At 38.9% G+C, this 27,031-nt stretch overlaps 2 protein-coding genes and 1 pseudogene across 2 annotated transcripts in view; 2 read left to right on the plus strand and 1 right to left on the minus strand.

Moving 5' to 3' along the window:
* SPDYA (speedy/RINGO cell cycle regulator family member A) overlaps nt 1–1,226 on the plus strand; it is a 42,136-nt gene extending 40,910 nt beyond the window's left edge. Inside the window, exon 7 of the mRNA XM_036262813.1 lies at nt 462–1,226. Coding sequence (XP_036118706.1) covers nt 462–553 — 92 coding nt within the window. The 3' untranslated portion in view covers nt 554–1,226. The remainder of the gene's footprint in view (nt 1–461) is intronic.
* Nucleotides 440–17,491, minus strand: TRMT61B (tRNA methyltransferase 61B). The gene is made up of 7 exons (XM_036262814.1): nt 16,805–17,491; nt 12,995–13,097; nt 8,727–8,917; nt 2,343–2,434; nt 1,714–1,940; nt 932–1,009; nt 440–848 (listed from the first exon to the last, which is right to left on the minus strand). Exons 1-7 carry the CDS (start codon nt 17,474–17,476, stop codon nt 787–789), a joined length of 1,425 nt encoding a protein of 474 aa, XP_036118707.1. The 5' UTR covers nt 17,477–17,491; the 3' UTR covers nt 440–786.
* Nucleotides 17,492–17,828: 337 nt separating this feature from the next.
* LOC118631129 lies at nt 17,829–26,920 on the plus strand (annotated as a pseudogene).
* Nucleotides 26,921–27,031: the final 111 nt, after the last annotated feature.

Consider the following 27,031-nt stretch of genomic DNA (forward strand, 5'->3'; position numbering starts at 1 on the left):
TAATAAAAAAAAAAGAACAATACATACTAAATGAAAAAACTATTAAGTTATTAAAACAATGTAAGGCACATATAATTGGTGCCTATGTATAATAAGCTTTAGTCCTAATTAATTCATACTTATAAAGTATATTTCTCCAAGCATTTAATTTATGTAATAACAAGAATTCTGATGTTCTTTTAAAATGATTCTGAGAAGGATAAAAGTGATGACAGAATTGTTAAATTTTTTGTTACAATTTTTAAGGTGATTATATCATTCCTATCAGTTTTCCCCTATTATTTACTATACAGTCGTCCCTCGCCACTTCGCGCTTTGACTTTCGTAGCTTTATTGAGATTTTTTTCAAATACAGTACTGTAACGCAGATTTCTCTGTCATTTTTAAGATACAAGCCATTAAAATATGTATTTAAAATACAGATACATAAAATTTACCGTAAAATGCATATTTTATTTCAGTAGCCAATGACCATCAATCAAACAAAGAAAAGAAAACTAATTTCATGAAGAAAGACAAATCTATGGAGTGGTTTACAGGAAGTGAAGAATGAGATGGCTCAACTAAACCAACCTGGAATCATTAACTACAATATGACAAACTGACTATAAGACAAGTGTCAAAAGGGACATTTAAGCAGTTTTGAAATGTTACACATCTTTTAGCTTTTGTTATTTTTCAAAATTATATGTAAAAGTTACAATCATATTGAGCTAAAAATACCAATCTATTGAAAGTAATGATTTGCAATATAAAGTTCTATTTTGATACTTTTCTGTCTTCAAATCAGTTGCTGTCATCTGAGGTACTCAGTTGTGGTTTGAACTTCCTCAACTTGACAAGAAAAGCTGATTTAAGGGGAAAAAAAGTAAGGTCATTATAATAATTAGAGGAAAACACCACTTAATGTTACCTGAAAACATTTACTCACCTGTGTGACCTGTTTGCCAGTGTATAGGTCTAGCAATATAGGGAAATGATCCATATGGAAAATCAGAATGTGATTCTTCTGTTATAGAACAAAATAAATATTGTAAGCTATATAAAATATTTCATAATTTGTTCAAATATTTCAAAACTGTTAAATTACAATTAATGACCCTTTACTGTAAGTTTTTCTTTCACATATTTTTTTAGCATTTTGTTCTGTAGCTACTATGCCAGTTATCTTACAGAAAAAAATCTATCAAGGATTACATGATAAACTTATATATGGGGTTTTATAATCAAATAGATAAACTCATATAATAAATCAAGGGATATATGAAAATTTGTTGATAGCCTAAATAATGTGTACATACAAGGGCCTAAATTTAGAGAATTCTAGCAGCATAAAGCAAATATTAGTTATTTGCATTGCAAGCCCTATGAAATTATTTTCCTTCAGTAATAATCACTGATCTAAATTTTAAAATTCTTTAGTTTATATATAAAGTATTTCAAAAGACAACCTCCTTGTCACAAGTGAAATATAAATAGTATAAGAAGCTAAGTTCTTCAAAGATATCAGAGCTTTACATAAAAGGCAAGCAGTCATTCTGTCCCTTACAGATTTTAATTTAACAGCATAAATATCACATTTAAATTGGTTTAGATACAAAAAAAAATCCCTGAGAAATATTTTTATAATTACAATTTGTTGGTCAATACACTCAGGAAACCATTCTCCATTTATTATTGTAAACACATGCATAAAATAAAATTGAAGCTCACCATGGTCATCCTCTTGAAACATCTCACCTTCAATTCTAATTTTCTTTTGAGAATGTAATTGTAAATCCATGTTGATTTTAGGTTCTACTTTTTGAGCTAAAATTCCTTTTTTCTGTTTTGCAAGGCAAACCAACCAATCTCTGACAATGACTTCGCTTATCTTTTCACATGAAAGAGCAAGTTTACAGATGCGAATTCCATCTAAAAGTTCAATAACCTGTGTGATACTTTCAGAAAAGTAAAAGATATTCTTTAAATTCTTGTACAACTTTATATTTCAATTTCCTATACCTCTTATCCAAATTTAAATGCTATTAAATAAAGGGGGGAAAGTAAAAATGCAAGTTAGGGCACATAATAAGCAACTTCACAGAATACTAAGTAAAAAATATAGAGAACATAATTTAACGTTATTGTTCATATTATACATTTAAAACATTTCTTCTAAATTGCCAGAAGAAATATGCATCTTATATTGCTACTTATACAATGGATGATTTAAACAGCAATATAAATGATTTGGGACATATGTTGTTTCCTAAGGTTTACGAGATGATGTACTTATCTAACTCAGTTACAAAATGAACATGTGTTTAAAATCACATTAAAGTAATATTCACATTACTCACTTTGCTAGATATACAGCACATATACCACCCTGTTTAAGATTTGGGTATAAAACAGGCAAAGCAACTTGAGGATTCAACATATCCAAAGCTACCTGTAGAGGGAAAAGAGAATCAGACTGAGTTCTGTTTAAATAAAGCATAGGTTTTCTTTTTAAATCATGGTAAAATGATCCAATTTTGGAAAGCACGTACCCAGTTAAAGTATTTAATTTTTTAGAATATAGTAGTACTAACTGTCATTTTACTACTCCTCAAAAGATATATATCTATTATACAATTTGTCACAGTACTTAACCACATAAAAACTGTAATGGCATGTCTTGCACTGTTCAATACTGGTAATTAAGGAATCGTTCTTTAGCTATATTTTATACACGTACATATAGGGTGGGGCAAAAGTAGGCTTATAGCTGTGAGTGCATGAAACAGTTTATTCTTGTACTATTTATTATTTCCCAAACTGTAAACCTACTTTTGCCTCACCCTGTATATACAAAGTTTCAATGCTTTAGCTGAGCTTTTGTCAATAGAAATTCATGTTATCTCAAGTATGTTTTTTATATTCAAAAGAAAAGTTCTGAATATTAATTTTAAGAGATTCTAAAATGTAAGAATCATGTCCCTTATTTGTTTTCCTTTTTTTAAATAAGGAAACTTATTTAAATAGTTAACAGCCCTGGCCTAGTAGCTCAGTTAGAGCATTGTTCAGATACACCAAAGTTGCAGTTGGATCCCGGTCAGGGCACATACAAGAATCAACCAACGAATGTATAAATAAGTGGAACAACAAATCAGTGTCTCTCTCTCTCTCTCTCGTAAATAAAAATAAATAAGTAAATAGCCCTGGCCGGTTTGGCTCAGCCGTTAGAGTGTCGGCCTGTGGTCCCAAGAGACCCGGGTTCGGTTCCCGCTAAGGGCATGTACCTCGGTTGCAGTTTGTCCCCGGCTCTGGTCAGTCGTGCGGGTGGCAGCCACTCGATGTGTCCCTTCACGTCGATGTTTCTCTCTCTCTCTGTTCCTCTCTCGCCCTCCTACTCTACCTGAACAAAAAATGGAAAAATGTCCTCGGGTGAGGATAAAAAATAAAATAAATAAATAAGTAAAGAAAAAGAAAGTTAACAGAGGTAGTGGAAGTGCACTAGCTGGGCTGCCTCGGCTCAGGAAACAAGTTACAGAAGCAAAAGAAGGGTCCTTGGAGCTTAGGGGAGAGAAAGGCAAAGGTAATGTGCCTGGGGGAAAGAGGAGGGGGATGGGAAAGGCACCCATATCTCTTTATTCTTTATTCAATTGCAGAATACAGGGCTGTACTCACAAAAGATGTGAAATGAATACCGTGAGTAAATAAAATTTTCCAAAAAAAAGTACTGAAAAACTAAACAAATATGGTCAAAATAGAAAATAAAGTGACTATTATTGAAAGAATTCCAGACAGCTGAGTAGTTGGCACATCAATATATTTACTAAATTAGAAGTTATTCTATTGATGATGTTTTAATCCCCACCAGAGGATATTTTTTCCATTGATTTTTTTTTTTTTTTAGAGAAAGTGGAAGATAAAGAGGGAAGGGGAGAAACATCGATGTGAGACACATCTATTGGTTGCCTCCCACACATGCCCCGACTGGCCTGGGACCAAACCTGCAACCTAGGTACATGTCCTTGACCAGGAATCAAACCTGACAACCTCTGGTGTGTGGGACGATGCTCTAACCACTGACCCACACCAGTCAGGGCAAGGGTGTGTTTTTTTTTGAAACAGTATTAAGGGGTCAAGAAACATGATCATTAATTTATTCACCACCTATCTGAGCACCTTCCATGTGCCATGCATTTTGCTAAGTGGTAAGGATATAACGGGAGATAACATACTATTTTATTTCATGGAACTTATATTCTAATAAAGGGACAGACAGACTTTAAACAAATATCTGATAAATATGTAAGTCAGAGGGTCATGAGTGACATGAAGACCTATAGAATTATAAAGCAGAATATGAGGGACAGAGAGTGACAGGGCAGGGAAAGAAAGTGCTATTTATACATAGCCTGGTCAGTGAAGAGACCTGAAGAAAATGATTAACCTTATTCTTGGAAATTTAAGAGGGAAGTGTGCTCCAGGTGGAGAGACCAGCAAATACAAATGCTCTGAGGCTGTACAATACTTGGTGAGTCTGAGAAGGCCACTGTCGCTGCAGTGGAGACAAAATGGGGAAGATAGTAAGAGATGAATTCTTAAATGGTGGGAATGTGGTGAGAGCAAGAGAGGGGCAGATTAGGTAGAATCTTATGGGCGTTAACTTTATTAAGGAAGTGAAAAGCCATCGGAGAGCTTTAAAGAATGATACAATCTAACTTTTTAAAAAAACTTTTCTCATAGTAAACATAACAAAACTTGCTATTACAAGTGCATAATTTAGTGGTATTGTGTACATTATGACTGACTTTTAAAAACTATATAGAAAAGACTGGGAGCCCAGCTGGTGTGGCTCAGTGGTTGAGCGTCGACTCATGGTTGGTTCCTGGTCAGGGCACATGCCCAGGCTGTGGGCCTGATCCCTGGTGGGGGGCATGTTCGATGGCCAATCAAAGTGGCCAGTCGATGTTCTCCTTCATCAATGTTTTCATTTCTCTCTCCCTCTCCTTTCCTCTGTCTCTAATACAGCAATAAAGAAAAAAAAAAAAAAGACGAGGAGAGAGCAAGGAAGGATAATGATGGCTTGCAACAGCAAACAGTATTGGATGTGATGAGAAGTAGTATACATTTTGAAAAGGTAAAAGCCAAATAGCATTGGCTGTGAGATGTGAGAGAAACACAGGGGTCAGAATGAATCCAATGTTTTTAGCCTAAACCTCTGAAAGAATGGAGATGTCATTTACTCATGAGGAAAATGATGAAGACTATGGGAGAAGCAAGCGTGGGGAGAAATAATCAAAAATTCAGGTTTAGACATGAGTTTAAGTTTTCTATTAAATATCCAAGTAAAGATCTTAATGACTGAATTAAAGGATCAACATGATGGACATAAGTAGCTTTCTTCGACTGTAGTTTTACTATATTGTTGACAAGGACCAAAAATCAGATAGCCAAGAAACCTGCCAACCTTCTTCAATGCTCTATTCTCAGTACATATTAACTATTCATCCAGTTACTCAAACCAGATACTTGGAGTCATTTTCTTGAATTCTCTTTGGAAAATTTGTAGGGTTTTATGCTTCTGTTGGGATTAAAATGATCCTGTCCCACAAATCTACCTCTTAAGCATTTCTCCAAGTCATCTACTACTAATGCCTTAGTTCAAGACCTCATCATATCTTTTTTTTTTTTTTTTTATCCTCACCCGAGGATATTTTTCCATTTTTTGTACAGATAGAGTGGGAGAGAGAGGAAGGGAGAGAGAGAGAGAAACATCGACGTGAAGGGACACATCGAGTGGCTGCCACCCGCACGACCAACCAGGGCCGGGGACAAACTGCAACCGAAGTACGTGCCCTTAGCGGGAACTGAACCCGGGTCTCTCCGGACCGCAGGCCGACGCTCTAACCGCTGAGCCAAACTGGCCAGGGCAAGACCTCATCATATCTTGTTGAGACATGACAATAGCTTTCTATATAGACTCACAGCCTTCATTCTTACACCAGAATTATTCTAAATGAGGAATCTGAACATTCTACTCCCCTACTTAAAAACTCAGTAGTTTCCATTATCTACAAGATAATGTCTAATCCCCCCTAACATGATATATATATAACTTGATATAGTCCCTTATGACCGCATTCGCAGCATCATCTCATCACACCCAATTCTACAACCATGGTATTTCATGCTTCTGAGTCTTTTTAATAAGTGTTAATATGGCTATCTTCTAGATTGAAAGCTCCTTTAAATGTATAATTTATTTCTGTCTTAGCATAATGCACAGCACACAGCAGGTCTTTAATAAATGCTTGTTGAATCAAGAAACAAAGTGGTTCAGTAATTCAGAGGAAGATGATAATCCTCCAATTAGATGATTAAGATACATTCCATGGAGGAGACAACCTTTAAGCTTTAAAGGAAAAGTAGAATTTAAACAGGTGAGAAATAATGATGAAAATCATAGCTAATATTTATTTTAATGTTCACTATATATTAGGTACTGTTCTATGTACTTTACATGAATTATTTAATCCTCAACAACTCTATGAAATAGATACTATTATAACTAATATTATTTCTGTTCAGTACGTGAGGTGACTGAAGCATACAAAGATTAAGTACTTTACCCAAGGTCATATTGTCTATTATGGAACCTGAGGATGAACCTGGCAGAATGGACTCCAAAACTATTTCCTCTACTTCCCCTGCTACTTTTCTCTCCTCAGAGATAATCATTGTTCTGAAGTGATAATACTCCCAAATAATTTAATACTTTTACAACATATGTGTATAACTGTAAATTATAAATGTTATGTAGTTAAAAACTATACATATGTGGCTATTCCATACATACTTTTATAATGCCTTTTTTTTCCACTAAGCACCATGTCTTTGAGATTTATTGATGTAGATATAATACAGTTACTTTACTATGTTAAATAATACTATTGTTAGTAGTCCATTTTGTCCATTCCTCTTCTGATGGTCAGGCTGTTTGCAAAATTTGTTAAAAACATTTTATTAGCCATTTTCTCTTTTTCTGTTCTCTTTGTCTTTGTGGTTTAACACATTTTTTATTTATTTACCATCATTTTGTATGGCAAGAGTATAGATAGGTTACATAAAGGGACAGAGAAGAAATGAAGGTTGAGATCAGATTCTGAAAGACACCGTAAGTCTTCCTAATTGGTTTTTCAGCAGGAGAGCGAGAATACCAGAACTGCATGAACCTAGAGATGAAGAGAATGGATTGCAAGTGTGAAGGCCCAGGAGGAGAGACAGCAACTAGACAAACGGAGCAATCTCAGAATAACAGTAACCTGAAATCAAGTGATGGGAACATGAACAGAATTTATATTTAATCTACACCTCTTAATTTTTGGTTAAGTGTTACCTTCAAGCAGTACTTATACCAATTAACAATGAATAGACTTCCTTAATGAAAATTTTTCATGATCTAGCTTTAACTTAGTAGTTCTGTATAGTGATTAATTTGTTTATGAACACCAACTATAATTCTTTGCCCCTAGTACTATGTAAGGTCTCCCCAGCAGCAAACAGCTGTCCTCCTTTTATATTCTCTCATACTGAGTACTCATCTGGCACTATTATTCAAGAGAGATTCAATTGAGTAAGAAGTATTCTTTCCTTTAGGTCAGAAATGGTTCAGCAGGTGACTACAAAGCTTCAACGATGTTAAATCCTTTGTTGTGTTTCATGCTCATCAAGCAAAATTCTGATGGCCAAATAACCTCCCCAGGTCTCTGTGACATTTCTATGGATGGCCAAGGTAAAACAATTATTTTTCTTTTTTTCCCCTTATTAAACTATAATACACAAGCCAAACAAGGGTGAGGAAAAAGAACTGTGGTCTTTGTGTTCAGGGAGCTGTGCCACTCAAATTATAGGCTTTAGATAAAGAAAGAGTCCTGATAAAAATTATTACTCTCCTCTTTGAACTTTACTTCATTACTCATCTAGGTTCCCGTATAAAAGTCCTAAAATAACTGAACCTTCCAAAAACCAGTTAAGAAAAGTGGAGAAGACTCCTTACCTAGACTGCAGTCCAGAGTGTCAAGCTATGAATTGATAATGGCGTTATCAAGGATAAGGCAACTTAGAATTCTGAAATGCTGAAGCTAACTAATACCTCCATGTCCCACATCTCCACAATCACTGCTCACAGATTAAAATGTCATCCTCTGTTCATCTTTCCTTTTATCTTCATACTACTCTGCTTCCCTAACAACCTCCCACCACTTCCCTTTTTCACAAATTTCTCCACTCCACTTTTTGGAACTTTGTTCATGATAAATGCTTCTATTCTCAACATCATTAACCAATACTCCTCTATATCCTAACTTTAATTGTCTAAAGATGCCTCTTGCCTTTTCCCTCAAATAGAAGCTATTTATTCCCCCAGTCTCACCACATTAGGTCAAGTGCTGGGCTCAATATGCTCCCAGTGCTGCTTCCAAATTATTATTTATCTAAAAAATGCTGAGGTTAATGATGCTCAACTACCCCTTGGTCACTACCCATTTATTAACAACTTTGGCAACTGATTTAGTAAGTCTCTCTGCTCTAAATCCCACCATGATATTGAAGGAAAATATTCCTCCCGTGCCAGATATAAAAATGGGGTAAATAATGAAGGAAGACCCTCTCTCATATAAAAGAAGTATGCTCCTTGTTTTCTTCATACTCAGTATTAAGTAATATCCTAGGAACCACTTTTGAAAACTTACTGCGTCAAATGTTAAAGATTTTATGTCTTCAGTTGCTCCTGAAATATCTTTATGAATAAAATCCACATTGTTTGGCCACTCTTCTACATGACTGATTTTCCATGAATCACACCAGTGTTTATAATTCTTCTTAGCCAGTTCATGGTGGTCTTTCCGTATTTCAAAACTTACAACTCGTCCTTGTGATCCAACTTAATTTAAAAAGATAATTTATGATAATTTCATAGTATTAATCAGTTCATAAAATAATATAAATATTTATTGCGAAAAGGTATAACATGGATGTGAAAAAATATTCCAAATAGTTCAAGGTTACAAAAGTCTCTATCTCATCCCAAATACTCAATCAATCTCCCTCTTCAGAGGTAACCATGTTACTAGTTATTTACCCTTCCCAAGATAGTTGGTGCCTATACAAATGTGCAAGTACCTCTTTCTCTTTGTTTTTAACACACATTGTGATGTATTGTGCCCTGTACCTTCCTTTTTACTTACCAGTGCCATTTCTGTGATTAACAATCTACTGCATTGTTCTTAATAGCTTTTATGTTCTACTGTATGACTATGCAAGTTTATTTAAGCAATCACCTACCGATAAAAATTTAGTTTGTTTCGCCCTGGCCAGTTTGGCTGAGTGGTTAGAGCGTCGGCCTGCGGTCCTGAGAGACCCGGGTTCGGTTCCCGCTAGGGGCGCGTGCCTCGGTTGCAGTTTGTCCCCGGCCCTGGTCGGTCGTGCAGGTGGCAGCCACTCGATGTGTTCCTTTCACATCGATGTCGATGTTTCTCTCTCTCTCTCTCCCTTCCTCTCTCTCCCACTCTATCTGTACAAAAAAATGGAAAAATGTCCTCGGGTGAGGATAAAAAAAAAAAAAATTAGTTTGTTTCTAGGTTTATGCTATTATCAACAATATTGCAACACAAATTATTATGTCCAAGTTTTTGTACATGTGAGCCAATATATCTAGAGAATAAAGTCCTAAAAGTGGAATTGCTGGCTCAAGGGGTATGTAAATTTTTTATTTTAAAAATTATTACCAAATTGTCCTCCCAAAAAATGATACAAATTTATACTCTACCAACAATGTATCAGAGTGCCTATTTCTCCATACTCTCTTTCAAACATTTTATGGGTGTCAATCTAAAAACGGAATATAGTTTATCACTATAGTTTTAATTTGTATTTTTTTGTTGTTGTTGTGGATGAGGTTAGGCCTTTCACCTATTTAAAAAATATTTGTAGTCTTGTGTGTACCTGAAGAATTTTCAAACTGTTTAGCACAGTAGTACTGCTGTTTCATAGACGACTACTGCATTTTAACAAGGCAATTAATTTCCCACCCACCTCTATCTGAGGTGGTTTGCTACCATTTGGGAGGCTCTCCTAGATCAGTAAGTCTGTAGTTTACTAATGAAAAGTTTAAATTCCAAGATGTCTTTTGAAATGTAAGTCCAGCTGCAAGTCATCATATTCTCAAGGGCTAAAAATTAATGTTAATAGTAGCATAAGATAAAGAAACAACAGGAAAATATAATTTTGGAGGGAAAAAAATCCATCCCAAAGGTAAATAGCAATAATTTTTTTTTTTATCCTCACCCGAGGATATTTTTCCATTTTTTGTACAGATAGAGCGGGAGGGAGAGAGAGGAGGGAGAGAGAGAGAGAAACATCGACGTGAAGGGACACATCGAGTGGCTGCCACCCGCACGACCAACCAGGGCCGGGGACGAACTGCAACCGAAGTACGTGCCCTTAATGGGAACCGAACCCAGGTCTCTCCAGACCGCAGGCCGACGCTCTAACCGCTGAGCCAAACTGGCCAGGGCAATAGCAATAATTTTTGATCACTCATAAGTTTGTGATTATTCGTGCCATGACACTCCATCAATACTATATAGATATTAGAAATATGGGCACTCCTCCTGTGTCACAATTTTTTTTATGTTTATTGATTTTAGAGTGGGAGGAAGGGAAGGGGGAGGGAGAGAGACATTGATGGGTTGCTTCCCACACACACACTGACCAGGGATCAAACCCTCAACTCAGGTATGTGCCCTGACTGGGAATCAAACCCACAACCCTTTTGGTGTATGGGATGATGCTCCAACCAACTGGGTCACCCCCGCTGGGCCTGTGTCACAGATTTTTATAAATTCACTATGTCAAATGCATTTAGGAATCTGTCACAGATTGTGAAGAAATGACTACCTTTAATTTTGTACAGAAGAGATTCAAACAAAAGATTTGAGAAGCCAGAATGAATTTCCTGACCTAGTATAAGCTGGATTCTGTTTGTATGTAATGGCAGTAGGTCAAAAAACAAAAAAGGTTTAAATTTAATGCAGTATATTTCTATCTGTAATCTTTATAAAATCAACCCATATACACCTACAACTGCTGTAAAAGTTTATTTGCTAAAAATAAAAGAATGTATCAATAAGGAACAACATAAATGATTTTTAAAAAATCTATCCAAAGAGAGTTCTGTCACTGTTCAGGAGTCGATTATTAGGTGAGGAAGGGAACACTGCACAGGCAGCCAGAAAGCAACCCTGACATTCAGAGGAACTAAGTAGTAATAGGGAACAATAATCAGCTAGGATAACAGTAGCCACACCAAGTGGTGGGAACATGAAAAGATATTTATATTTACTATAAAGGTATCCCTCTTGATTTTTGACCAGGTACTCCCTTCAATCAGTACTTTTGCCACCTGACAATTCATATAGATTTTCTTAAAGACAGGAAAATTCTTCATGATCTAGCTTTAACTTAGTTCTGTATTATGATTAATTTATTTATGAACACCAATAGTAATTCTTTACCTGTAATAGTGTATCAGCCCAGCAGCTGATAGCCCTTCTTCTATATTCTTTTAGTGAGAATTCATCTGCTACTATTATTAACAAAAACATGTACATATGTGCACCAAAAGACAAGTACAGGAATGTTCAGAGCAGCACTATTCATAATATTCATCTAAAATGCCCATCAAGAGAATGGGTAAATTGTGATTTATTTATAAAATGGAATAACTATATAGCAACTAGAATGAAAGAACTACTGCTACATGCAATAGCTGAATCTCATGAACAGAATTTTAAATGAAAGTAGCCAAACTCAAAAGAGTATATACTGTGTGATTCCTTTTATATGAGGTTTAAAACAGTCAAAACTAATCACTGATAATAAAAGTCAGAATAGTGGTTACTTTTGGGGAGGATAAGGACTGAGAGAGAACATGGGGAGCTTCTGTGGTGCAGTAACATTCCCTGTCTTGGTCTGGGTAATAACTACATGAAGGTGGCCACTATATAAAAATTCACTCAGATAGTCCGGCTGGTATGGCTTAGTGGTTGAGCATTGAACCATGCACTCATTGATGTTTCTCCCTCTCCCTCTAAAATTCAATAAAGAAAAAAATATATTAAAAAACTCACTGAAATATATACACTTATGATCGGTGCACTTTTCTGTAGCTTTGTTATACTTCAATAAAAAGTTTAGTTTTTGTTTTTTTTTCTCTCTCTAAAGGTAGAAGCATTAAAAAGCATAAAGGGAGCAAGAGAAAGCAAAAGCAAAGAAAACAGGTTAGAAAGAGTGACTGAAAAAACACACAAAATGGAAAGAAAATTTAGTTGGTTACATTTGGTTTCAAAGAGAGTTCACTAGCGCTGGCTGGTGTGGCTCAGTTGGTCGAGTGTCATCCCATTCACTAAAAGGTCACCAGTTCCATTCCCAGTCAGGGCACATGCCCAGGTTTGGGGCTTGATCCCCAGCAGGGGGCATGCAGGAGGCAGCCAACTGATGTTTCTTTCTCTCTCCTGTCCCTCTGAAGTCAATAAAAACATACTAAAAAAAATTAGCCCTGGCCAGTTTGGCTGAGCGGTTAGAGCGTCGGCCTGCGGTCCTGAGAGACCCGGGTTTGGTTCCCGCTAAGGGCGCGTACCTCGGTTGCAGTTTGTCCCCGGCCCTGGTCGGTCATGCGGGTGGCAGCCACTTGATGTGTTCCTTTCACATGGAGGTTTCTCTCTCTCTCTCTGTTCCCCTCTCTCCCTCCCACTCTACCTGAACAAAAAAATGGGAAAATGTCCTCGGGTAAGGATAAAAAAAAAAAAATTAGAATATTAAAAGAAAGAGAATTCTCTATATCCCAAAGTTACATGAATATTTTCTGAAACATCTTTATCTATTTAACTTTCTGTTATTATGAACAGATTGAGTGTTTTCTTTTTTACTTAAATTCATCTAATTTATCCCAATCTCTTACCTGCTCTGGATAAAAATAAGCTCATTCCACCAGAGCCTGAGCCAGCTTCCAAAACAGTATCACCTGGATGAATATTCATCATCAACAGCATCATATTTATATCCTATGATTCAAACACAGAAACCAATAAATATGTACTAAGCACCCACTCTTATCAAATACTATGATGTTGGACTTGGAAAAGAAATAAGAACTAAAAAAAAAGGATTAAACCGTGGCCCTGCTTAGCAAGAGTTTATATTTTACTTGATGAAAAAAGAGATTCACGATTTAATTAGCAAATAAAGCAATATAATAAGAGAATAAGAGAAAGGAGAACTCAGCAGATTGTCCTAGTTTAAGGACAGAGTGGGGAATTTAAGGAAACAGTCACAAACAAACTGGGGACAGGGCAGGGAGGGGGGAATCAGTGGGGGAAAAAGGAGAAACATCTGTAACAAAAATTAATTAATAAACTCACACTTCTGATTAAAAAAAAAAAAAAAGGAAACAGTCACAAGCTTTAAACAAAACGTAGGTAAATACAATTTGCCCATCCCAGGAGGAGCGATAAGGAGAGACTTAAATGCCAGGCTAAAGCATCTGAACTTGACCTGGTAAGTAACTGGGAAATGTCACTGAGGTAACATAAATGGCTTTTTAATGAAAATCTGACAGGAATACAGAATATACTAGAGTAGAGAAAAATTAAGAGGCAGAAAGATAAGTTAAGAAATTATTACATAATCTCTGCATGAAATGATAAAGTTGTTTAGAATTAGGATACCAGCAAGGCAAGAGGACCTAGCTACCAAATGCTATAATTGAAGAATGGTTTTGTTAACAAGAATATCATGGATAATAGCAATAATAGCTGTTTATTGAAACTTTACCATATACAAACTGCTATCATACATTATCTTGTTTGATCAGAATAATAATACGAGAAAAGTATCAAAGATACTTTTCAAAATCAAAGAGGTTAAATAATTTGTCGAAAGTCATACAGCCAGGAATTAAGTGGGCATAGAAAGAGTAGAATCAATAACTCCCAAAGACCATGTTGTTGACCATTAATTACACTATACCCAAATGTTACACACAAATTTTAAATGTTAGCATTTATTTCAACATTTCTCTAATACCAAACCTTTCAAAGTTACTAATAATCAGCATATCTGACAAGTGTGTGTTTGCTATCTTTTCTTTCTCTGGGAAAAGCTGCTATGAAATTTCTAAAAGAAGGGGGAGGGCTTTCAGCATCCTTCTGTCATGTCACAAAATTGTGTTTTAAATATAGGTTTAGTTGCATAAGAAAATATTTAACAGGTATAGTTGTCTAATTAAAAGCCAGAATGTCTTTTCTGAAGTGTTGGACTAAGGCCTGGACCAAATGATACACACATAATTTTTAATATGTATTAGTCAAAAAGCTTCAATCATGAATGCTGACTCTTTCAGACATATACCTTCTCTCCTATGTGCCAAGCACATGGGGATAGAGATAGTAGGGAGCATAGATAACATCACATAAGAATGGGAGGCAGCTTGGGTACTCATTTCAATGGAATGCCCTAGAGAAGGCAGTTCTATTTTCTTGGATCTTTCACATGAGACACAGAAACCTAATATGTATTATAAAATAAAGAAACCTGAGTACACTTTAGTTTTTGCTTCCTGCCATTCTGACTACATAGTCTCAATGGGATGAATTTTCTAAGTTGGATCCCACTATATACATCTGGCAATTTCAGTCCAAAACTTGGGTGGGACATTAGCATTTATTAATTTCCTTCCCTCTTTCCAAAAGGGATTTGAAACTACTGGAGGTCCTCCAAAGTTATGAAATATCATTCGACTATTGAGTTTTCTATACTTTTTAAAACTTCAGCCTTTTAAACAACCCTTTCAGTTTCAAACAATTTTTCCCTCAACAGGAATTCCAATATCTTTCTCGATATTCAATAATATCAATCTAATCCTCAGCCTAAAGTTTTAATAATTGGCCTTCACTTGATTTAGTCTTCATTAAGTGGCAACAATTTCTACTCCCCAAAAATTCTTATATAAGTGTTATAATCATGCAAATTAGCAGAAAATTTAATTTAAAAACTGGGGAAATGTTGCCATTTCTATTTCTATTTCAAATCTAACAGTGCTTGATACTGACCATGTGAAATGTTGACATTTCACAAGTATCTGTTAGGAAGTGTATTTAAAATTGTTCTCAGAGACCTGCTTTTAATTTTAACATAAAACTAATGTGTTGTGCTTTCAAAAGTCAGTTGAGGTACTCCCTTAAAAAGTATTTCAAAATTGTTAACAGTTGAAGTCAAATTTCCTGCAGCCACCACTTGAGATATAAAAAGAGAAGTTACCACCTAGCAAGACCAGTATTTAAAGTCCTCCTTAGAATGGAATACTGTGACTTTTTATCTGTGACAAATGGAAAGGCAGAAATCGCACTAAAGATTTACTTTTATAACTTAAAAAAATACAGCTATCTTCTCACGTTTTGTCTAGTGGGGAGAAAAAAGATGTGGGAAAACAAGATGAAATTACAGAAGTCATTTTTTATGGCTAGGTTGGAACAGTCAAAAGAGAAGCAACACAGTAATAAAACAAAACAAAAAAAAGACAGTTTCCATTTAGAGCTTATGATACCCCACTAGCCTAAAGCGTTTTCTTTTAAAACCCTAGGCAGACCTTTTAAAATATAGATTGATTCCTTCTTACAACCTTCCAATAGTCGCCTAGTGGATATGCAATAAAATACTCTCATCTTTCCAAGTACATTTCATAACCACTTTCTCCTTCACCCACCCATTCAGTCCTCAATAGGAACTCTGCAATCCTCTTCCCTTTGCACTTGGAGCACTTGGATCCTGGATTTTTGCATGACTGGTTCTTTCTTAATTGGGTTTCTTATCAAATATACCTCCTTGGAAACCTTCTCTAACCACCATAAATAAAAAATTCTCTTCCCCCACGTCACCCAATACAAGATCACCGTTAATCTGTCCTCATGACACTCAGCACTATCTGCAATTATCGTATTCTTTTATTTGTTCTTTGTCATCCCCTCTAGGATGTAAGGTCTGTGTTAAGAGCAAGGACTGTGGCTCACCACCCTACCTCCCTGAAGAAGTGCCCTGAATACAGAAGGTAGGCAATTATTTGCTGCATAAATAGTGAATGATTCCTCATTTGGGAATAGAAGTTGGTACAATTACAAAAGGATATTCTACTCAAGGACAGTGACAATAATTAAGGATTGAAATAAACCACTAGCAATGGATGATGAGTATAAGAGTCTAACAAGGAACTAGGTATTTAATCTATTCATAAATGATATTCCTTTCATGTCTAGTGTTTAATTTTAGCTGTTTTAATACAAAACTTTTTTTCTAAAGGGAAAGCATAGTAATAGATCCATCTTAGATAACATATCTCTAGGAACATGCCTTATTAAATTAAATATGATTAAAATATCATCATAATAGTACTAAAAAATTATCCCCCAAAGAGTTCAACATGCTGAATGCTGAACCTGCAAAGTACTTATGTGTCTAGTGAGTCCACATCACTGTAGATAGTAAGTCGATATTCTATTAACTTTACAGAGGAGAGAATGGAGACTTCCGAATTAAAATTAAAACCTGGCTGTTTCCTCCTAAAATTAGCAAAAAAGCCAAATTCACTGATTTTTTATTTTTAAAGCTGAGAACAAAAACCCGAACCGTCTGAGATGTGCTTTAAGGTGAATCAGGTCTGTAGCACTGCATGTTTTGCTTTCTGGAACCACTATGCACCTAACTTCCATCGCGTTACCTTTGGATACGTTATGGCAGGGCCTCTTTTCATCAGTAATACATAGTCTTCCAGTTCCGGCCTCTTCAGCATAAAGGGCTTACCAGACGAACTCCTTAGTATCTGGCCAGGGAATTTCCCCACGATATCGCTGAACGGGATTGCCCCCCAGCTACTATTTAAATATCCGGTGTTGCTCAACTTAAATAATTTTTTAAATTGTGTTTCTCTCTTCCCAGTCTCAGCTAAAATCAGCTCCCCGTTCCGAAAGGGCTCCTCTCTGGAAGCTGAGGAGGAAGAGAGGTGAAGTTCTTCGACCAGGGCTGGCAGTGAGGGAGCCCCGGATCCCCCGTGTGCGGGATCAGACTGGGCCAGGTCACCGCTGGAGTCCTCGCGCTCTCGAGGCGTGGGCAGTCTGAGGCTTTCCAGAGACGAAAGACATCTGGTCCCAATTCCCGGGACACTCGGGAGAGATGGAGGCGACTCTGCGCCGGGGACTTGTCTCCGTGCCACCTGGTGCTCTCTCTGTCCATCTCGCGTGTCTCTTTGAGAGGACTCGCAGCAAAGTGACCGAGCTCCCTCGAAGGGCTCTGGTCCAAGGCCGTACAGGAAAGGACAGGTTGCGATCCCTGGCCGCCGCCTGAAGCGCCGCAGCTGCAGCAACACTGGACCGCTGCGGCCAGCTGACAGCATGCTGACTCGCGCCGCCTCGCCGTCTCAGGCAGGTGACGTAAGACTGGGCGAAGCCCCGCCTCTCGCTGCCCGCCGCAGGGACGCAGCCGCCTGGGAGCTCCGCAGCTCCGCCCGCCCGGAAAAGAGCTCAGTGACTGCGCCTGCGCCTGGAGCCGGGAGGAAAGTAGACCCCAGGCGCGGAGCCCCGAAGCCCTTGCTGAGGGACCAGCGCAGGAGCGTGTCGCAATGAAATGTGGACAGACTAAAAAGTGACCGGTGACAAGTCTCCACCAGCCTCGCCAGAGGACAGGAGGATTAAGAGAGAGCCTGCGAAAGCTCTGTGGAAACTGAAGTCCTGTCCAGGGTTAGCGCCATGCAGTGGTTCTCAGCCTTCCTCACGCGTGACCCTTCAGCACAGCTCCTCCTGTTGCGTGGGCGTATCTGCCTGTGGGCGCCGCCCGAACGGCACGGGCGCGATGTCTGGGTTCCCAAGACCATCTGAAATATGTGTTTTCCAGTGGTCTTAGGCGACCCCTGTGAAAGGGTCGTTTGACCCTCCCCCCCCCCCACCAGGGGGTAGAGACCCACAGGTTGAGAACCGCTGCCAATAGTAATGAGGATCACCAACGTCTGTGCTTAGGTCACCTCCAAGAAGTACAGTAAAGCGGGCCAGTCGCTTTTGATAGACGGCTGTTGGGCACCCGCTGACCACGACTTTTCGCCCAGCCCCACCGAGTCCCTTTAGACTCAGCTCTGAAGACAGGCGTGCTCGCCCCAGGCCCGGAGATCATAGTGGCCGTATTCACTTTGTGGCTATTTAACCTAATTGCTTTTAATTAAGTTATAACGTTTAGTTAACTATTTTACCCTAACCCAAAAGCTAGAAGCATCTCAACAGGGTAAAATGCCATTGCTATAACGGGTGGCAGGGTAGAGGGATATTAAAGGCTTAATTTCATCCTTCCAATATTGTGTTGAAATTTAACCTTCTGTACCTCAGAATATGACAGTATTTGAGAGAACTGTCACACTGCACCCTTCCTTTCTGCCCTCCAACTCTTCCTCAAGTGCCATGAACACACCCTGCAAAACTCAACCACCATTCCTTTGATTTTTAGTTATTTGTGAAGCCTTTAAACTTTGCGTTTAAGTTCTCTGTCTTTGTTTATGAATGCATATGAAATAATTAAACTTCTCTAAAACTTAAAACCTTGGGCATAGCCATACATCTATTCATTCATCGTTCACTAATTCATTTACTTTGCATAATTGGGTCCTAGTCCTGCATATCTCACCTCCAGAAGACTCCCCCGAACACCCAAAACACTGTTCTAATCTTCTATGCATTGCTTGTTATTTAGTTGTTATACAACTGTAGTCATACTCTAATTTTTTTTTTTTATCCTCACCCGAGGACATTTTTCGATATTTTGTTCAGATAGATTGGGAGGGAGAGAGAGGAAGAGGGAGAGAGAGAGAAACATCGACGCGAAAGGGACACATCGAGTGGCCGCCACCCGCACGACCTGACCAGGGCAGGGGACAAACTGCAGCCGAAGCACATGCCCTCAGCGGGAACCGAACCCGGGTCTCTGTAGACCGCAGGCCAACCCTCTAACCGCTGAGCCAAACCGGCCAGGGCCATACTCTAATTTTTTTTCTCACATTGACCCTTTGTATACTAGATTATAAGTGAACATAGAGTAAAATCTTAGCAAGACCATGTACGAGTGTCACTTTTGTGAGCTTTCATACTAAGAAATCCTCCTTGCCCTGGCCAGTTTGGCTCAGCGGTTAGAGCATCAGCCTGCGGTCCGGAGAGACCCGGGTTCGGTTCCCGCTAAGGGCACGTACTTCGGTTGCAGTTTTTCCCTGGCCCTGGTTGGTCGTGCGGGTGGCAGCCACTCGATGTGTCCCTTCACGTCGATGTTTCTCTCTCTCTCTCTCCCTTCCTCTCTCTCCCTGCCACTCTATCTGTACAAAAAATGGAAAAAATATCCTCAGGTGAGGATAAAAAAAAAAAAAAAGAAAAGAAATCCTCCTTAATTAAATGACTCCTTTGTGTTGAAAATTTAAGCAATATGGTAAAGTTGTATGTTAGTTAAGATACAGTGTGGCTGTGATGGTAGGAGATTCGGGACTAAGATGGCACTCTGAAGTGTCAGGTATTCCTGGGTGTAGTCTCTACCCCAAAGTTTACCTTAGAGTTTTATATGGCTGCTCAAGTTCCAGCTGTTACATCCCAATTTCAGTCAGTGAGAAGGAAGAAGAGGGAAGAAGGTCATTCCCTCTTTCCTTAAAAATACTTCTCTAAAAATGCACATATCACTTCTGCTTACATTTCATTGACTAGGACTTAAACACTTGGACAGATCTAGCTGCAAGGGAAGCTGAGAAATTCAGTTTTAAAAATATATGGTTTTTATTGATTTTTTTAGAGAGAGAGAAATATCGATGTGAGAAACATTGATTGGATCAGCCGCCTCCTGCATGCCCCCTACTGGAGATCTAGCCAAAACCCGGGCATGTGCCCTGACCCAGAATGGAACTAGGACCTCTCAGTCCACACCGGCTGGGCAGAAATTAATTTTTATTACAGTTGAACATAGTTCTAACTAAAAGTTAAAATTCTATCATATTGAGGAAGGGGGAAGTGGATTTGGAGGCAATTAGCATTTTCTCTCACGGGTGCATGCTGGCTAATTTGGCAATCCCCATTTAATAAATGTGTCCCTAAACTTGTAAATAGAATATTTTCAATCTGCTGTAAATAGTTGTTGTGTTCCCAGATCTACTCAAAAGCCTATTGAGGGGTAAAGTAGCTGGAGCAGTGTTCACTATTGAAAAGACAATGGAAAACTATAAACAGGTACTTGTATCTTTAAAAAAAATTAAAAATAAAATTTATAATTTAAACTGTCTGTCAGACAACATCTCTGGTTGACCTGCTAGTACCTCAAACTCTGCATGATCCAAACTCAGCATGATCCATACTATCTTCACCTTTCTCCCTTCTGTTATTCCAGTTCCCTGGAAACCTGGCCCTCTTCTATTCCCTGTATCGGTTAAAAATCACACGATTTTCTGTTATTTCTAGGCTACAAAGTTCCAAGTCATCTGTGACTTTCTGTCTGTGAGGCTGTCTTCTGACACAGATGCACACTCTCAACTTCTGATCAGTGGTGAAGTCCTGTGAATTTTCTTTCCATTTCTGTTAGCCACCACCATAGGCATAGTTATTGCAGTAGTAGACCATTTCAGTCATCACCAAATTTGACTGCCTGCATTTGAAGCCTCCCTACTCCTCTCCTACATTCTTTCAAATATTCAATAACCATGTGTTGAGTATATACTCTGTGCCCTGCCTTGAGCTAGGATGAGGATATGGAGTTTTAATGTAATTAAAATTATAAATCTATAACCTTCCTTCCTATAATATTTATTATATAATTTATCTTTTTAAATACAGGATTATATATTAAAGTTCAATAAAAGTATCAATATGTTTCTTTTATGACCTTTATTATTATTGTTTCATTTCATGATTGTTACTAGAAATACTTTTGTCATATCAAGAAGGGGATTGTTTTTTAAAAAAGTGATCCACTCTGGGTGTTAAGTGTGGTAGGTATACCACTGGAATGATTGACTCTGAAACAGATTATTTTATTATTTTAAATGAAATGATAGAAATCACTAAAACAGACACTTAGACATGGATTGCTTGGGAAGATGCTGTTTGAGGTTGGAGATCAAGGGAGACTTGTCAGTAACTTTTATGTAAATATAATTTCAAAAGTTGCAGAAGGGTCTTCTATATCCATCGTCCAGATTCACAAATTGTTTACATGTTTAACCTTTGCTTTTTCATTCTTTTCTTCTCCCTTTTTGTTTCTCCCATGTATACAACACACACACACACACACACACACACACACACACACACTCATTTTAAGGATATTTTTTGTATTGATCCATAGTCATATGGCCTCACATTGTTGCAAAGAAGGCTGGAAAATGTAGTTTTTATTCTGGAAAGTCGTCTGTCCAGGTAAAGAAGTACCCCAAGACACCCTGAGGTTAGAGAGCAGGAGGAGAGTCAGAAGAGCAGCCAGAGAAGTAAGAGGAAGCCAGGAGGTGTGATGTCATGGGAGAGAAACATGCTAATGATAAGTTAAATAAGATGACTGAGGATAGGCAAGTATATATAGCAGTGTGGAGGTTACTGGTGGCCTTGATAAGAGTTTCGGTACAGTGGTGGTTGGGAATGAAAGCTCCAGTGGAGAAGAGAAATTGAGAAAATTAATTACTGCCTGGCCAGTGTGGCTCAGTGATTGAGCATCAACCCATATACCAAGAGGTCACTGGTTGGATTCCTGGTCAGGGCACATGCCCAGGTTGTGGGCTTGATCCCCAGTGGGGGCATGCAGGAGGCGGCCAATTGATGTTCTCTCTCATCGATGTTTCTTTCTCTCTTTCCCGCTCCCTTCCTCTCTCTCTAAAATCAATAAAGAAAATTAAATTACATTACCTTTTGTGAGTTTTCTTTTAAAGGAAAGAAAAGAGCCCTGGCCAATTTTGCTCAGTGGTTAGAGCATCGGCCTACGGACCAAAGAGTCCCAGGTTCGATTCCAGCCAAGGGCACGTACCTCGGTTGTGGTTCGTCCCCGGCACCGGTTGGGGTCGTGCGGGTGGCAACCAAATGATGTGTCTCACTCACATTGATGTTTCTCTCTCTCTCTCCCTCCCTCCCTCCCACTCTATCTGAAGATAAATGGAAAAATATCCTCGGGTGAGGAGAAAGAAGAAAGAAAGAAAGAAAGAAAGAAAGAAAGAAAGAAAGAAAGAAAGAAAGAGAAGAAAGAAAGATTGGGATAGTAACTGGAAGTGGGTATAGTCAAGGAAATTTTATTTTTTAAGAAGAGTATGTTTATATGTTGATGAGAAGGATTAAACTGAAAAGTAAAAATTGACACTGGTAGAGGAAAGACATTGTGGAATAATATGCTTGAATGGGATCTAGAACTTATGTGAAGGGGTGGCCTTCGCCAGGAGCATAGACTAGTCATTTTTAGTACCAGGAGAGATGGAGCAAAGGTAGGTAGAGTCTGTGACTGGGAGCTTGTGGAAGTTCTCTGTTATTGCTTCTGTTTTCTCAGGAAATAGGAAGCAAAGTCTTCCAGTGAGAGTGAGAATGGAGGAGGTTCGAGGTAGTAGGAGAATATACGAATTAACGTCTAGGAGAGTGGGAGAGGGAATGGACTAGGGAACAACTGGTAAGCTGGCAGCAGTGACTTCCCACATGAAATTCGTGACCATGAATTTAGAATGGATAAGAGTCATAATAGAGTGGCTATGGCTTTTCTGTAGTCACTTTTGGCTGCTTTTGGGTAGAAAGTTAGATTTTACCAGGCTTGCAGTTTTACTAAGGAAGGGCTATGATGTGGGAAAGACGCAAGGAAGGTGAAGGCTGTAATGATAGGGTTGATGATAAATTAAGAGGGAAGAACAGCCGTCAGGGAGGAGGGGTAAGGGCTGGTGAAAAGATTGTAGAGTCAATGAATTGAAGGTCCATGGGGCAGAAGGAGTGGCTGGAGACTGGGTACTAAAGAGAGCAAGCTGGAAAGATAGGAGATGGTAGTTAGAGAGAGGCACACGGGAATTGAGACTGTGTGTGGGGGTGCAGTTATTGTGATGATAAGGTTTGGGATATGACCATGGGAGTGAGTGACTGATGTAGGGTAGAGGCCAAGATCATTGAAAGGGAGGAGGTGAAGGCATGATATGTTTGGGTATTGGAGAGTTGTCTATGTGAACCCTCACAATCTCATTGGGTCAGGTTGCCTGTGACCACACATAACTATGGGTTAGAAATCCAGCTTCTCGTCCACTGCCCAACTCTATACCTCAGTTTCCTTATTGGAAAAATGGAGATATTGATAGTTTCTACACCCTAGGGCTGTTGTGAGGACTAAATGAATTCATACACATAAAGCATTTAGAACTGCACCTGACATATGGTAAGTGCACAATAAGCTTTTATTTTTATTTGCATATTTATGACTAACAAATCTATAACTCTAGCTCAGAACTTTTTTCATACAGACTCATATATGCTCTTTTATAATAAAAATCCTTGAAATAGTTGTATATGCTTTTCTGCACTTCCTCACCTTTCCTTTTCTCTACCTTCTACAAGATTTCCCCCATCTCTACTAAAAGTACTTTTGAAAAGTCACCAATGACCTTGAACTTGCAATTCGACTGGTTAACTCTATCTTTATCTTTAATAGCATTTTTCTCTCATTTTTCTATTTTTTGTTCCAATAGAGTGGGAGGGAGAGAGAGGAAGAGAGAGAGAAACATTGACGTGAAAGGGACACATCAAGTGGCTGCCACCCACAGGACCAACCAGGGCCGGGGACAAATGGGAACCGAACCCGGGTCTCCCTTGATCGCAGGCTGATGCTCTAACCACTGAGCACCCGGCCAGGGCTATCTTTAATAGCATTTGACATGGTTTTGATCATGTCTTGCTTCTGAAATCTTTATAAAAATTTGTTTCTAGGGCATGTCATTCTCCTGGGTTTTAATCTTTCCTCACTGTTATCCCTTCTTTTTTTAAAAAAATCCTCACCCAAGGATATTTTTCCATTTATCTCCAGATAGAGTGGGAGAAAGGGAGGGTGGGGGAGGGGAGAGAGACATAGATTGGTTGCCTCCTGCACGACCCTGACCAGGACCAGAAACTGAACTGCAGCCGAGCTACGTGCCCTTGACTGGAATCAAACCCGCTATTCTTTGATCCATGGGCCGACACACTTACCGCTGAGCCAGACCGGCCAGGGCTGTTACCCCTTCTTAATCTCCTTTGCTGGATCCTTTTTTTCTTCCTGACCTCTAAAGATTAACACAGTTTGGGGCTGTTTCCTTCTCTGTCTACACTTAGACTCAATACGATTTTAAATTTTACGATAGCATCTTTATGCTAATGTATCCAAAATATTTATCTCTAAAAGTGATCTTCTCATATATCCAGTTTCCTACTGAACAACTCTATTTGGATGTCTAATAGGCATATTGCACTTAACTGTCCAAAACAGAACTCTTGATTTGTACTCCACCCAAACTTGTTTTCCCAATTCAGTTAATGGTATCATTGTTCACTATTTGCTCAGGACTTCTAGTCATCCTTTACTCATGCTTTTTTCTCACTCTTCACAATCAATCCATTTAGCAAGTACTTTTGACCATAACTTCAAAGTATACTTTCTTACTACCTTTTCTGCTTTCATGTGAATCTGACCCGTCATCGTCCTATCCTGTCTGTTTGCTTTCATTCTTGCCCCTCTAAAGTCTCTATCCAAAGTCTAGGAGGCCATTTAAAAATGTAGATCAGTTTATGTCATCTCAAATAATCTAAAATGTGAATATTATTACAAGGGCACTTCCTGGCTGTAAAAGTTTTATTTTCTCCTTAGCTGTGAGGGTGGTGTTTTTTTTACTTTCCTACCAGGCAATAAGCTCTGTGTAGACTGAACAGTACTTGACATTTCTTTTTTTTTTTTTTTATCCTCACCCGAGGATATTTTTCCATTTTTTTTGTACAGATAGAGTGGGAGGGAGAGAGAGGAAGGGAGAGAGAGAGAAACATCGATGTGAAGGGACACATCGAGTGGCTGCCACCCGCACGACCAACCAGGGCCGGGGACAAACTGCAACCGAAGTACATGCCCTTAGTGGGAACCGAACCCGGGTCTCTCCGGACCGCAGGCCGACGCTCTAACCGCTGAGCCAAACTGGCCAGGGCAGTACTTGACATTTCTTGAATCAGATTGCGTAGATTTGGTGAAATATTATGGAAACATTAACATGTTTCTGTTTAATGTGGTAACATAGGATACATCTTGATGACATGAGGGAATAGGCGCTCCCACCATTACTTTTACACTCTTATGATTAAACAATTGTTATTATGTATATACATGACTATAAACTGGAAGTAGATAGGCAAAAATGGAAACCATTGTTACAATTGTGCAGTTATAAGTGAATATTTCTTTAAACATTTGTTCAATCATGTTATTAAAAAGAAAACAGCTTTGCCCTGGCTGGGTGGCTCAATTAGTTGGAGCATCATTCCTGTACACCAAAAAAAAGTGGCAAGTTCAATTCTCAGTCAGGGCACATGCCCAGGTTGTGGGTTTGACCCCCAGTCAGGGCACATATGGGAAGGCATCCTATTGATAGTTCTCTCTCAGATCGATGTTTCTCTCTCTCTCTCTCTCCCCCTTCCCCTCTCTCTAAAATCAATAAACATATTATTGGTGGGGATTAAAAATAAAAAAAAAGAAAACAGCTTTCCACACTACCCATACGGCCTTGCTCTCAGTGCTCACATAACTGAAAGGGAAACTTTCACAGTGTCCAGAGACCTTGATGTCCTGCAAATGAAGGAGGAGGATGTCTTTAAATTCCATGCAGCTGGAATCCACTTAGGTGGCACCAGCCTTGACTTCCAAATGGAACAGTACATCTACAAAAGGAACAGAAATGGCATCTACAGCATAAATCTTTTTGTTTTTAGAGCAAGAGGGAGAGAGGGAGGAAGATAGAGAAACTTCGATGTGAGAGAGACACACTGACTGGTTGCCACAAACTGCAACCAAGGTACATGCCCTTAGCAGGAACCGAACCCAGAACTCTGCGGTCCACGAGCCAGTGCTCTAACCACTGACCAGAGCTGTATCATACATCTTAAGAGAACCTGGGAGAAACTTCTGCTGGCAGCTCATGCCATTGTTGCCACTGAAAACCCCTGCTGATGTCAGTGTCACATTGTCCAGGAATATTGGCCAGAGAGCTGTGCTGAAGTTTGAAGTCACTGGAGCCACTCCTAATTGCCAGCTGCTTTACTCCTGGAAACTTCACCAACCAGATCCAGGCAGCCTTCTGGGAGCCAAGAATTCTGGTGATTACTGATCCCAGGGCTGACCACCAGCTTCTCATAGAGACTTCTTATGTTAACCTGCCTACCATTGCTCTGTGTAACAGACTCTTCTCTGCACTCTGTGGATATTGCCAGCCCTTGCAACAAGGGGCTCACTCAGTGGGTCTAATGTGGTGGATGCTGGCCCGGGAAGTTCTGTGCATGGGAAGCACCATCTCCTATGAACACCCATGGTAGGTCATGCCTGATCACTATTTCTACAGAGAGCCTGAAGAGATTGAAAAGGAAGAGGAGGAATTTCAGGGTGAAAGGACTGCTTCGGCTCTTGAGTTCACTGCAGCTCAACCTGAGGTTGACGACTGGTTGAAGGCCTGCGGGTGCCTTCTGTGCCTGTTCAGCAGTTTCCTACTGAAGGCTGCAGCGCTCAGCCTGCCACTGAAGACTGGTCTGCAGCCCCCACTGCTCAGGCCACTGAATGGGTAGGAAAACCATTGAGTGCCCTTAAGCTGCGCTAACATAAACTTTTAAATAGAATGGAAATAAGGTTGATGGAAAATAGCTTCAAAAACAAAAAACAAACAAAAGACAACCCAATCCTTTTCTTTCTTTCTTTTTTTAAAGGAATG

This window comes from Molossus molossus, unplaced genomic scaffold (assembly GCF_014108415.1).
Source record: "Molossus molossus isolate mMolMol1 unplaced genomic scaffold, mMolMol1.p scaffold_m16_p_15, whole genome shotgun sequence".
Taxonomy (NCBI): Eukaryota; Metazoa; Chordata; class Mammalia; order Chiroptera; family Molossidae; genus Molossus; species Molossus molossus.